Source organism: Capra hircus, chromosome 4, assembly GCF_001704415.2.
Source record: "Capra hircus breed San Clemente chromosome 4, ASM170441v1, whole genome shotgun sequence".
Lineage (NCBI taxonomy): Eukaryota > Metazoa > Chordata > Mammalia > Artiodactyla > Bovidae > Capra > Capra hircus.
In genome coordinates, this window is record NC_030811.1 from 45253768 (window position 1) to 45268376 (window position 14609).

The 14609-nt window shown below is 49.3% G+C and overlaps 1 protein-coding gene across 6 annotated transcripts in view; it reads right to left on the reverse strand.

Annotated features, from left to right (window-relative positions):
- TNS3 (tensin 3) overlaps positions 1-14609 on the reverse strand; it is a 223773-nt gene that overhangs the window by 38697 nt on the left and 170467 nt on the right. For all 6 annotated transcript variants that reach the window (XM_018047057.1, XM_018047055.1, XM_018047052.1 and 3 more), the window contains 3 exons: positions 10110-10273; positions 9082-9208; positions 8911-8994 (listed from right to left, as the gene is read on the reverse strand). In XM_018047057.1, coding sequence (XP_017902546.1) covers positions 8911-8994; positions 9082-9208; positions 10110-10273 — 375 coding nt within the window. The remainder of the gene's footprint in view (positions 1-8910; positions 8995-9081; positions 9209-10109; positions 10274-14609) is intronic.

Sequence of the window (14609 nt, forward strand, 5' to 3'; positions counted from 1 at the left end):
CTTCCGGAGATCTGTCTGTCCTTCTCCTTTCTTCTGCTCAGCTGGGGCAACAGGGCCTAAGGTGATGTGGCTATGCTGTGAGTGGCAGCGATTCTGATGCCAAGTCACACTCAGAAAACTCATCCTCTGTAACTGTGCTGTCCCCACCCAGCACCTAGGATCTGGCTCAGTGTGAGGTGGGGTACCCATGGGTGCTCACACCCACAGGGTCACCCACTTACCCCCAGTGGAATCACGGATCAAGTGCACACAAAGACTGTCCACTGTTGGCAATACCAATCCTCCCCTGCACACATCAGGCTAGCCACCATGCTGCCAGCCCCCGCCGCCTCCCTCCACACTCCTAGCAGCAAACTGCATGCCTGGCTCCCTTTAAGTAAAAGGCGCCTCCCCCCTACTCACTCACTTACTTACTACTTATTAGAAAACAACACATAACACAAAACCAGAACCTTCTCTACGTCAGATGCCGGGACGTACCGATGAGTGAAACACAGGCAGATAATGGTTTGGAAGCTACAGAGGGAGAAGGACATAACCCCAATCCAGGCTCCTGTTTCCTGCAGGCTGGCCCCCAACCCTGCTCACCCCACTGGGAACCACATTCCAGGGAAGATGAGAGCTGGGCAGGCTGTTCTGGAGACAGCGGGGACCCCCTTCACCCTGATGAGGAGGTGAGAGCCAGGCGGGCTGTTCCAGGGACAGTGGGGACCTCCTTCACCTGACAAGGCGAGGCTGGCTATCCCTCCGATACACTGCACGGTCACAGCCACATCAGGAGAGGTGACTGCGGAACTGTGAAACGTCGCTATGGGCATGGGGTCAGCAACTGTGAGACTGGAGGGTGAGGCCTGAGCTGCCATGAGATGAGCAAGGCGGAGGGCGGACAGAGGCAACACGAGTTTTTCTTCCAGAGGAAGACTCAGAAAGGCTGAGCTGTCTGGGAGGTAAGAGAGGGCAGAGAACTGTGAGGGGAGGCAAGGGTGCTAATCTGGTGGCTCAGGCACCTGAACGAGCACAGGGGAGGGTCCCCCTCAGCCGCCCCATCTTACGCCTCGAGCAGAGAACGTGCCGTCTGAAGGCACCATCTGGTCGGTCTCTTCCAGCCGCCCACCAGCCCCTGACATGCCCACCAGCCTGCCAGGTCCTTAGGGGGGCTGTGCTGTCAGCTCTCAGCACTCTGTCCTGCCCAGCATTAATTTAATGAAATGGAATCCAGGGCCTCTGCTCCACCCAACAATGGGGCATCTGCTGGATCGCCCTTAAAACTCAGTATATGACATGGCAAAGGAAGTTCAGAAGCCTTACGAAGAAGCTGCTTCAGAGAAAGGGGGCCATTAAGACCCATGCGGGCTTCTCCCATGTACACAGAAGGGGAGGGCAGAGACCACAGAGGGGAGACTTTCAAGGACCCGCAGGTCTTCAGCACAGGCTCTGCCCTAGTGAAACAGAACTAGGAGGGATCTCAGAAAGACTCCAAATGATGGTACATCACACAGGAGCCCTCAGAGCCACTCTGACACCCGCCTGCTGCCTTCCCAGGGATCGCTTGCCCACCAGCACCTGGGGAGGCACTGCCCTACACATTCTAGGATCCAATTCAATGGTCTGCTTCTGCAGAGAAGGAATTAAAGGCAAACACAAAAAGTCAACCCCAGGACCTCAGTTACACACTGACTTCACAGCAGTCCAACCTCATGCTCCTCCAGGAAATCTAACTCCAGCATCACGAGGTCCCTCTGTCCCACCGTGTGACCCACTGAGACCTGAGAGCATGTGACATTCACCCCAAGATGTCCAACAAGAGCGTGCCAGGCCCCGGAGCACAGGAAAGATTTTCCTTATTTTCAGACTAGGCAATTCTCATTTCCCCTGGCTTTTGTGTTTTTTAGACTTGCTCTTTCTCTTCACAGGTATATATTTAAGCGCACAGCCTGTAACAAGTGCTCAAAAAGCAACAAATGCCTTGGTCTGGGCATAACCATGAATATGTGAATATATACATCCTCAGTGCATATGTGTGCTATGCAATATATATATGCAGACATACTAACACATGACAGCATTTCAACCACACACAAAGCTTCTTTACCTCATCAGGGTGGTTTGTCCAGTGTCCCTCTCTGTTAAGGAGGCACTAAAATGAGGGCACCAGGTTCCAAAAGCACCAAGCCGGGTGGACCACAGCCAGTAACCAAGGGTGAGAGGCAGATGCCAGACTTAAATCGTCACCCTTCTCAGGTCTCATAAACCCAAAATCTCCCCAAGTGTATCCCGCAGAATGCAGGGTTTTCACCAAGACAGCCACCCCCATGTTACACCATGCTAGGAATCTGCGGTCCCTGCAGGGCAGGGAGCGCCTCTAAACGAAAGGAAAAACTGCCAGAGGCATGCGGGCGCATGCTTCTAGTAAGAAAACATCTCAGCTGTTACAGGCCAGGGCTCCACGTGCATTTTCTTTCAAGTCATTCCCAGTTCTCAGAGGCATCCTATCCCCATTCAGAGAGGTGAAGAGAAAACAACACACAGGCCGAAGCGGTGGCCATGTCTGTAGAGGGATTCCAGACCCCACACCCACCGCAGACCATGGGAGAGGGTCAGCAGCCTGCAATTCACTCCAGGGCTGAGACCGACCCATGTCTGTCTCCCTGGGGCAAAGCAAAATTGTGATAGATGATGGGGCTTTGGAAATGCATTCACGACCAAGTGTATTTGGAACTTAAAACCCATATTGTAAGGCAAGTTTGGGGTACTTGTCCAACGTCATGCACGTGTGTGTGTGTGTGTGTGTGTGTGTGTGTGTGTGTGCATGATAAGTCATTTCAGACTCTTTGCAACCCTATGGACCATAGCCAGCCAGGCTTCTCTGTCCATGGGATTCTCCAGGCAAGAATACTGGAGTGGGTTGCAATTTCCTTCTCCAGGGGATCTTCCCCATCCGGGAATCAAACCCGTGTCTCTGACATCTCCTGCATGGGCAGGCGGGTTCTTCCCCTCTAGAGCCACCTAGGAAGCCCAATATGACGTACAATATAGCTGCTATTATTTTTGCTTCAGTTTTAAAACTGTCTTAAGAGGTCTGCAACTGGTACAAGAACTGTATAGTGGTGACTGAGGACCCACATGTGTCTGTCACCAACCCCAGGGCCTGCTCCCAGACCACTGGCCTGTGAGGCTGAGCACTAACAGAGCAGCAAAAACCCATTGGCGGCACATCAGAATAAGTCTTATAGGCTGAGATTCAAGAGCAGTCCACCAGATGGAGGATGACATGAGCTGATAAAATAAATTTAGAGAAACAAAGACTCCTCTAAACTCAAAGGAAGCAAACAAAAGATGGCATTCATCATGATCGGGAAATCGCCTGCTCACGTGGGGACCCTTCCAATCCGGCCTGTTTGGTGGATGAGGTGTCAGCACAGGATGCCAGCATCTTGTATGTTTTGAGCTTCATTCCACTCAAGCGAATGAGTGTTCTCATCTCTGCAGACTGCTGACCACACATTTACAGGCCAGTGCTGCAGGCTGACCTCCAGCCAGCCAACACCGCTGTTTATTTTTAAATATTTTGAAGCAGTCAAGTTTCCTTTTTTCATTTTCTAAATCTGGGGTGGCGGTGGGGGGAAAAACAGTGACTAACCCTGGCAGTCACACTGGGTCACAATGACCAGCAAGCGTCTTTTTGCATAGAATGCAAAGTATACCACATGTGTATACAGATGTGGACCTTCCTATACATAGCTACATACACATATGTACCTCAATGTAAACATGTTATATATACATATATATACACACACGTATCACTTTTTAGGTTCTGCAAAATTCAAAGTCATCGGGACTCGCATAAATGTCACACATGCTCACATTCAGCACATGTTTTTATTCCTATTATAAACATTCTCATTAAAAGTTCATAAAATTTCTAAACAAAACAGAGCTGGGTACAGAAAGAAAGCAGAGGTCTGGGAAAAGTATTTTACAGTTTGTCAAGCTTTGAAGAATGACAACTTTTTTTTTAAACAAAAATAAAGCACTGCCTCAAACTAATCTCTCTCTCTCAAGACATTCTGAATATTCCTTTCCTTCCTTCCTCCAGCAAATGTCACCCATTTTTGCCCTTTGAAACCAGCTCTAAGAGATTTCAACAGCAAACCCCATACCCTGCAGGCCAGGGCCTCCTTCCTGCAGGTTCAGAGCAGTCCAGGGTCAAAGCCCCTCCGCCACATTCACATCACCACCCACAGCCCCAGGCAGGGCCCTGAAAACACCAGCCCTCCTCCCAGAAACAGGGGTATGCAAACTATAAGTTGCAAAATGCATAAAGGCCTTTCCTTTCAGTAAACTAACGCTGTTAATCGTGTTCATTGAAAGCAAAAGCCCCCAAATGTCCCCTAAATCCCACCTGTAAAGCCATCAGGTGAAGATAATGTTCTGTAACTAAAGATGATGGTTCTCCGCGTTGTGAATGCACAGAACGCCACTGAACTGTGCACTGCAAATGGTTCACTTATGTGAATTTTATCTCAATTAAAAAAACCTATTATGAATTAAGTTAGAAGCTGAGCTATATCAGCATCATACACTTTTAATGAGGCCTTTCTTCATTTTTTTTCATCATTTATTTCGAAAATGTCTAGTCTTTCAGACAGGAATAACAGTTCATAACACTTCATAATTCTCTCTTTTTCCTTCACAAGGATTGATAGTAAATGACCTCTTTACCTAATCTCTTACTAATATTTTTGTTTTCAAGAAACACATTTCCTTCTGGGGCTCTAAAATGTTCTAGACCCAACTCCAATGCTCAGGGGTTCCCTACGCCAACTAGCAATGCTCCAGAACCAGCCTGGGGTGCTACAGTTCAGCTCAACTCTGATCATCTGTGCAGACAGCATCAAACTCCATAGGCTAAGGGTTCAGTCCCACAAGGCTGTGCTCCCTCAGACCAACCAGCTATGATCAGAGGCTCTCACAACCCCTTTCTCAGGCTGCAATAATTTGTTATAGTGGCTCACAGAACTCAAGAGGAACATTTCACTCATCAGTTTATAATAAAAGGATATAACTAAGAACAGCCAGACTGGAGAGATAGGGAAGGGCATGGAGCTTCCATGCTGTCTCGAAGCACCTCACTCTCCCTAAATCTCCAGGCGATCAGCACTGAGGAACTCCCTGAACTCTGTCCTTTGGCGTTTTTCTAGAGGCTTCATTACATAGGCAGGGCTGATTAAATCACTGGCCATTGGCAACTGGTTCAACTTCCAGCCCTCTCCCCTCCTTGGAGGTTGGGGGGAGGGGGAAACTGAGAGTTCCAACTCTCTTGGCAACATGGCCCCCAACTTTTCCAAAAGTCATCTCATTAACATGACAAAAATCACCTTTATGTTCTCATCACTTAAGAAATTCCAAAGGCTTTAGGAGTTTGGTGGCAGAAATAAAACTAAATATATATTTCTTATCAAAAATCACAATATCACAGACTCATATCTGGGATTTCTAAGATAGCAATCCCAGAGATGTATGTCTCCCAGGGAGTAATATAGGCTGTGTCAGGGATGCACTGAAGAGACAGTCCCAAGGGGAACCACTCCAGGCTCCTGCCTGAGGGTCCTAAGTGGGTAGGGCCTGTTGGTCTACGCGTGGAGCTCACAGTATTCTGTCAGACCCTGTGACGTTCCAGCCCCTGCTGCCAGCTGTCCTCCCACTGCCTACAATGGCCCTGCCATCTCCCGCTACCTGGCCCCAGTCCTTGAAGCTATCATCTCCTCTTCGAGTTAAAGCACACTGCTAGGATAATTCAACAATATGTGAATTCATATTTAATGAATTCATATGGACAGGGAGGCCTGGCATGCTGCAATTCATGGGGTCACAAAGAGTAGGACACGACTGAGCGACTGAACTGATTCATTATTTGAGTGACTATTTAAATACCCCTCACTTTGCTGGAGTGAGTACTGTAATTTCAAAGAGGAGTTGTCTTAACACAGCCACAGGCAGGAACACAACAGGGGAAGGGCAGGCTACACTGGGTTCTGACCCAACCATCTATCATCAATAACCTTCAGCTTGCTTTCTGTTTACTTGTTCACTGCACAGGCGGGGGGCGGGAATGAGGTGTGTGTGACATGGAGGCTTCTGAGACTAAACTTAGTGCCACAGGACATGGAGGGACACAGAACAGAATGTGTGCTACCCTGAGCAGAGGGCAGAGATGCCAGGTGAGAGGGGATACCATGAGGCTCTCCCATGACCAAACTCTCCCTCCCTGACCTAACTGAGAGAGGGTCCTGGAGCTTCTCTACAAGGCCTCAACCTTGGCCTTTGATGTCTGTCCTTGGAGGGCCCAGTCTTGGCAAGGATTCTGCTGAGTCATCTCCTCTGCTTGCTCCCTCATCAAGTTCCTCATCCCCACCCCTGATGCTCAAGCCCATCTTCAGCAGGATCCTGTTGGGCCAGTTTGGCAATAATCTTCCTTTCCTTGATGTTCCTCTTAGTAACTTTTCATCCCCTGACCCTGTCACAGCTCTTGGGCTGTCTTTGCAGCATGAGGAGTTGAGCTCAGCTCCTTACCCTGCTGCAACAGTACCAAATAAAACGTGTTTCTACCACCTTTAATTGGTGTCCTGCTGTTTCTCCTTGACACTTGTCTGCTGGCTGTCTGGGAAATAAGTTGACACATTCAGGTTTATGCTGACTAGTGCTGGTTGCTCAGTCATGTCTGACTCCTTGTGACCCATGGACTGCAGCCTGCCAGGCTCCTCTGTCCACGGAATTCTCCAGACAAGAATATTGGGGTGAGTAGCCATTCCTTTCTCCAGGGAGTCTTCCCAACCCAGGGATTGAACTCAGGTCTCCAGCATTTCAGGTAGATTCTTTGCCATTGTGCCACCTGGGAAGCCTTTATACTGACTAACCTGGTACCAAGTTCAGGCTGATGGAATAACACACACAGAGGAATTTTATGTAGTTAGTGTTACACTAGCTGCATACTAACAAAGAAGCCAGAACATAACTGACATCTTAATAACAACAAAATCAGAAATAGTCATCAAAGCTCAAATCCATTCTGATAGGGTCAGATGATTACACTCCCTGACCTGTGAATCACCCACAAATCCAACACACTTTTCCCCATCATTTCTGAAAGCATTTTTGTCAAAGCTGCTCCACCCCACTGCCTATTCCAACTGCTGCTCTGCATACAGCAGATGGATCAATATGTGAAAACAGAAGCCTGAGCAGTTGCCTCCCTGTCTCGAGCCCTGTTAATGACCTAGCACTGCTTGCCGATGGCCATACCACTACCCTCCATAGCTACAGAGAACAGCTGTAGCTGGGCCTCTGCTCATATCTCCAGTGCCCTGCAGACCCGTGGTCTCCATCCTCTCCTGGTGTGAAGGACCCTCTGCCACAGGGCCTATGCCTGCTATTTCTCCATTCCAAATGCCCCTTTCCATTCACCTAGTTAACTCCTATTTAATCCTACTCACCCTTCAAACCCTCAAACCTCCTCACCAGGTAAACAACCAATAAAAATTGGCAGAGTGCCACCATTCTGTCCAGGGCTCTTCCCCATCACAGGTCACTACAAGACTGAAAAAGAAACCCTGTTGTAAAGAAGAGGGTTGAATACAATCCCTACATGGGAGCCACCACCACCATCGCTGTGTCTCAGGGGTTAGCCATACCCCTCATACACTGCAGAGCACATGGGACCCCCAGTCAGCACTGTGTGTTTGTCTCTGAGCTCCTCCTGGGCAAACGTCCTCAAGGATTGCCAACATGAAAATATGGATGACTCAGAAGGTGTTCTTAAGATTAAATAGCTCCTCAACCATGTGACCCTGCAATCCCACTCCTAAGCATGTATCCAGAAGAAAAACAAGATCCAAAAGGACACATGCCCCACAATTGTCATTGCAGCACTGTTTACAATAGCCAAGACTACATGTAAGCAACCTAAAACCATAAAGGAAACTTTGGAAGAAAAGTGGCCCTCCTATTAAATGATATATAGATCTTGTTTTCTCTGGAGAAAGAGGGAAATGGAGCTAGCTGTCATTACAACTTCCTCTGCCTAAAAGACGGTATTTAAATACAAAGTCTGCTTCCTCCTCCCACCAAAGCGCATCTGATGAGCAGCAAAGGGAACCCTCACTCACCTTCCCCAGGGCAGAACAGCAGGGATCCCCGATTACAGAGAACAGCGATTCTAAAATGTAAGTTCAGCTTGGGCTACATCCCCCCTCCACCTGCCCAGGTACATGAAGTCCTGGACTCTCAAGGGAGCTGGAGAACATCCATACCAGGAAGGGGTGCTGAGCAACCCACCACCACTGTGTTAACGCTCCCTTCCCAGGGCCGGTGCACAGGCTAACTAGACCCCACAAGTATGTAAAGTGCTGGGCGGAGCGGGGGCAGGGTGCAGCAGACAAATCAGAAGTGGCCATTCAACTAGGGAGATTCAGGATGGTGGCCAAGGATGTAAGGAGTCAGGACAGGGCTCTGTGAACATAAAAGACGGGATACCTCCCAACCGGCAAGGGGCGAGGGCAGCCGTGTCTTTCAGAGTGGGGAGCTCACTGCTCTCTGAAAGCAACCCTGACTTTCTCTGAAAAGGGTGGGTCAGGTGTTTCCGTTTCTTCTTTCAACTCTAAGTAATGCTACAAGATGAAAAGCATTGATGTTCGGCTGCTGAGAACACCATGACCCTACCCATCAACAGCTGTAAGTGCTGAGTGAATAGAAGGGAACAGAGTCAACACCACTCCCGCCCCCAGCAGGCTGCATGCTGTGTCCCTGCATCTTCCCCGTCCACAACCACATTTCTTAGGTGTGACACACGTAGAAATATTTCTGCATGAGTGGACGTCCACAGCAGAGGAAAGGAGGTGGGTGTCTTACCATGAGCTCCTTTATACAGAGCACTGGGGCTGCCCATCTGTGGCGCGGATGGGCTGAACGGAGAGTAACGAGGGCTTGTTGTCCCTGGAAAAGAAGGCAGAGTGAGGAGCTGTCCCCCTCTCCACCCTGAAGGGGTGGGATTGCACACAGGGAGCTCTGCTGCTTTCTTACCATACGGTGTTTCTGGAGACACAGGAAATGCAGGGGTGGGAGAGATGGATTCACTGCCACTGTTGGTTGGAGAGAAGATCCTGCCATCGATCACATCCAGGTCTGGGGGATACGTGGTGATCACTGCCTGAAATTGGCAAAGTGGAAGTCAGGTGAAGGCCACCTCCAGACAGCTGGGGTTCCTGGCCCTCACTGAGCCAGCCCTCTTCTAAGACTGGCAACAGGAGGCAGCCGTGGACAACTGGAAGAAGCTTCAGTAACAGTCAAGGCAGAGCGAAGTGTTTTGTGGTCAACATTACATAGTTCATAAGTGGAGATGGCAGAGAGTTTATTTAGCAGAGGGAAATGAGTGTTAAGTAAAAAAAGCAGGATAAAAGAATCGTCACCTGTAATGTGTTTACAGATACATAAAATACCCAATGAATTAAACACAAGGGCCTAGAAAAGAGGCTGGAAGGATACATTCCAGATATTAACACTGCAACTTTCTTTCCTTGTCTATTCTGGGTTCCAACTTGTCCACTTCTGAGAATAAATGAAACCCTAATTTCAAAAGGTTCATCTTTGGGCTTTGCCAACCTGTCTTACTTCAATTCTGATTAAAAGCCTTAAGTATGGCTCCTCAAAAACACTCTGTACATCTCCCTGAAGGACACATATCCACAGTGACCATATTTCTTCCTCCTCCCTCCCAGGGACCCCAGGAGGCTTTGGGTCAGGGACTCGGGTTCCTTTAAGATGACTTCCGTTTGCCCTTTGCCACTGTTGTTCACTCATGGAGTTCTGAGACCTCTACCCTCACGACTCATCGCATACTTGACCCTTCAATCCCCATTCTACAGATCAGAACACAGATGACCAAGTGCATGCCGGCACAGCTCTCTTGGGAAAGGGGGGATCCCACCCAGCCGGCAGGCCTGCCTTCAGGGAGGAACCATGTTTGTGAGATAGGGACGAAGCTGGGTGGGGAACTGAACTGGCGACTTGGGACAGGGCTCAGGCCAGGCTCTGGGTAGCAGAGTGTATACCTCTTTGGCGTTGTCTGGGGAGAGAAAAGGCGCCAGGCCTGGAGTCTGTTCTGAACTGGTGGTCTTTCCCCAGCTGCATTTGGAGAAGGTGGGCTGCTCCCCAGCTTCGTTATCATACTTCTCAAGGCTCAGCTTCCGGAATCTTCCCCCGAGTGGTTCATCCCCTGTTAGGAGAGAAACAAGTGGGCTGCAGGTGCTTTCATTATGGAGAACACTCACCTTCAATTAAAATTGACTTTAAAACTTCTCAGAGGCACTCTGTATTTTGTATTTTTTTAGCTCCAGAACATCTTCATCACCCAAGTCATACTCCATACCTATTAAGCATTCACTCCCCATCCCCCACCTCCAACCCCTGGCAACCATTCATCTACTTTCTGTGTCTATGGATTTGCCTACTTTGGACACTTCACGTACATGGAATCGTACACTCCACGTTCTTTGGTGTCTGACTTCTTTCACCCCGCATGACCCTTTCGAAGCCCATCCCCTTACTGGGTGAAATGACCACTGTCCATGTCCCATCTGTTTTTCTCAATGTCAGCTCCGGCAGGGAGCCGTGCCTTGCTAGTTCCCCAAGGTCAAGAACACTGCCCGGCCCACCAGAGGTGCTCAGGAAGCATATGGAACAAAGAAGGGCTGGGACCCAGGATCAAAGCTTCTTCCTCATCACTGAGTGAGCAAGAAAGAATAAGACTGAAAGAAGCCAGGCTGCCTAACAGCCGCAGGGACTTGGTCTGAGGCCTCTGCCCTAGTAATCCATCTTCTTCTCAAGGCATCGGTGGTTAACTTTGGGGTCAGAGTGCTTGCACCTTGCTCTAGTCTGAGGAAGTAACAGCCACTCAGACCAGAGACACAGAAACCTTTTCTTGAGTCACAAACAGGAATACATATTCACTTGTCTACACAAACGGTCACCTTCTTTATATGTTATGCTGCACCTTTAAGAAAGAAACTTTGTCCATTCTTCGTTACCACCATGAATCATCTAAGTGCTTATTTGCTCAATCCCAGTGTACAGGTATAGTGATATCAGAATTGTAACCAGTACAACTTTTTATTTCAAAGTGTCAAAAAATACTTTGTGTTTTATCGGAGGTCCACACTGTTGCTCAGGGGAGCCACAGGGGCTGCTGTGCATGGACATGCAACCTAGGGGGCATCCTCAGACTCACAGGGACGCAAGGAAGCAGCCCAGGCAACCAGCAGCTCTGACAGCCTGCCTACTCCTTTCGAAAGCAGCTTCTAGGGAGGACCAGGCCGTGGACGGTGCCTGGGGCTCTGGGATAGGACTGGGCTGGGTGTGACCTACGGTGGCTGAGAACATGCCAGAGGTGTGTGCGAGCCCTGTGTGCTCATCCCCAGTCAGGGCCAGAGTGCCCTGAAGGCCACACCACCTGCAGAGGTGCACAGTCGAGTGAGGCCCCTGAGCATGACCACTCGACTCAACAGTGAGGAATTCTGGGCAGGGGAAAGCTAAATTCAAGCACTAACACTCAACATCCACTGCCCACTGTCCAGTGCAAGAAACATCATAGATCCTTCAGCCATGCCCCAACCAACAAAGACTCACTTTATAGGGGATGGGGGAGAGGGTCTGGGGAATCTCAGCAGAGGTGGTTTGGGAGACTTGCTGCAGGCTATTAGGATGGCAGTGTGTCTTTCTATCGATGACGCGTGTGTGTGCTAAGTCACTTCAGTCGTGTCTGACTCTCTGCAACCCCATGGGCTATCATGCGCCAGGCTCCTCTGTCCATGGGATTCTCCAGACAAGAATAACCTGGAGTGGGTTGCCATGCCCTCCTCCAGGGGATATTCCAACCCAGGGATCAAACCCACACCTTTTATGTCTTCTGCATTGCAGGCAGATTCTTTACCACTAGCGCCACCTGGGAAGCCCTGCACAGAGGCATCGCTCTCCCAGCAGAGTGTGTCTGCCCTTCCTAAAGAGGCAAAGATATAGGCACCAGAGTTATCAGAGGCCAGGCCTCCCCAGACGACAGACTGCGCCCTCCTCTCAGACTGCAGTGCAGATAGGAGGGACCCCAGCACCACTTCCAGCCCACTGTGACATCCTTGGAGAAACGGGGGGGGGGGGCGGGCATGATGCTGCTGTGGCACTGGGATGTGCCCACGTGCACCCACCTCTGCTGGGGGAATGACAAACAACAACCCAGGCTCCCCACAGCAGCCAGGCCTGGGCACACAGGCTCACAGAGGAAATCCCATAATCACAAGATTAAGGTGGTGTACTGCATCTTTTTGCAGACGAGGAAAATGGGGTCTTGGGTTGACCTCTGCCCCTCCACACACAGCACGCTCCAGAATTTTACTGCACTTGACACTATTTTTTTTTACAAATGGAAGGTTTGTGTCAAGTCTGCATCCAGCACATTTACTGCATCATTTCCCACAGCACTGGTTCACTTTGCATCTCTGTGTCACATTTTGGTAATTCTCACAATACTTGAAGCTTTTTCATTATTATATTTGTGATGGTAATTTGTACTCAGTGGTCTTTGATATTACTATTGTAATTACTTTTTTGTTTTGTATTTTTAAATTAAGGTATGATCACTGTCTTTTTTTTTTTTTTTTTAGACATAACACTCTTGTATACTTAACAGACTACAAAGACGCTTGCTCCTTGGAAGAAAAGCTATGACCAACCTGGACAGCATATTAAAAAGCAGAGACGTTACTTTGCCAACAAAGGTCCATCTAGCCAAAGCTATGGTTTTTCCAGTAGTCATGTATGGATGTGAGAGTTGAACTGTGATGAAAGCTGAACGTCCAAGAATTGATGCTTTTGAACTGTGGTGTTGGAGAAGACTCTTGAGAGTCCCTTGGACTGCAAGGAGATCCAACCAGTCCATTCTAAAGGAGATCAGCCCTGGGATTTCTTTGGAAGGAATGATGCTAAAGCTGAAACTCCAATACTTTGGCCACCTGATGTGAAGAACTGACTCACTAGAAAAGACCCTGATGCTAGGAAAGATTAAAGGAAAGAGGAGAAGGGGACGACAGAGGATGACATGGTTAGATGGCATCACTGACTCAACAGACATGAATTTGAGAAAGCTCTGAGAGTTGGTGATCAACAGGGAAGCCTGGCATGCTGCAGTCCATGGGGTCACAAAGAGTCGGACACGACCGAGTGACTGAACTGAACTGAATGGTATAAATATAACTTTCAGATGCACTTGGAAACCAAAAACATATCTGAGTCACTTTATTGAGGCGATATTTGCTTCATGACAATGGTCTGAAGCCCAACCTTCAATGTCCCTGAGGTCTGTACCTGTGTTTAGTTTCTATGTGAAGATCCACAAACACAAACAGTGCCTGGCGTCTGATTAACAAATATCATTCTGACAAGTCCGCTGGACCCTCCCATTAGATACAGAGACAGTCCCATGGGAGGTGGCTTTCTGCACCAATACGCTCACAGGAGTTATACAAGTTACCCTAATTTACAGACAGCAGGACTAGAGTGTCCTCGAGGTTCGGAGGGGAGTGCCTCTTGGGATCACACCCTTTGAGTCATCCAACAGCGGCTGGAGGCAGGCTGCCCACCCTCTCCAGGGAGTGCCTTGATTCCATTTCACTTAGTCAGTTAAATAAGAAATGCTTCAAACCCATACTCAGAACTGTAGTAAAGAAGCCACTCATAAATCTGGCTATGACCAAATTTTTCCTCTTCAGTTGAGAAGTCCAAAGAATCTGTCTGACAATTCAGGAGACGCGGGTTCAGTCCCTGGGTTGGGAAGGTCCCTTGGAGAAGGAAATGGCAACCCACTCCAGTATTCTTGCCTGGAAAATCCCATGGACAGAGGAGCCTGGTGGGCTATGGTCTATGGGGTCGTAAAGAGCTGGACATGACTGAGTGACTGAGCATGCCCTCAGAGAAGTCAAATCTGGAAAAAGAGGGAGGAGGAGACACGGCGAGCAAGATAGAATTGCTGCACTGAGCCCTGTGCCCACGCCGGTTGGGTCCCTGCAGATGGCTTGGCAAACCGCCCCCTCCTGGGGCCTTCCTCAGGCAAAGGGCATCCGGGGCCACCCCCTGCCCTGCTCAGCCCTGGTGCAGCCAGTAGAAAAGGCCCCAGGAGCCCACTGCCCTCCAAGTCACAAAAGCGATAGGAATCAGCATAGAAACCATGGAAACCTAGGACGACAGGGTTACCAACAATCCCAGTGACCTGCGAGTCCCCGTACAAGCCCTGCTCACATTCTCAGCCAGGGGTCTGTGTGGGGGATCTGGTGGGGAGCAACTCTTCCTGAACAAAACGCTGCCTACCGGTCTCATCCTTGGGATTTTCACTTTCCCACCAACACGTAGCACCGCGACATGGTCTGCAGTGGCCGTACAACCAGAGGCGGCCCACTCCAGCCAGTCCCTACACTGGGCAGTCGGATGTCTTCAGATCCTTCTCCTCTCCTCCTGACACAGGACATGATACACACCAGGCCTCAAGACCCACCTATCCAGGCTGGAAA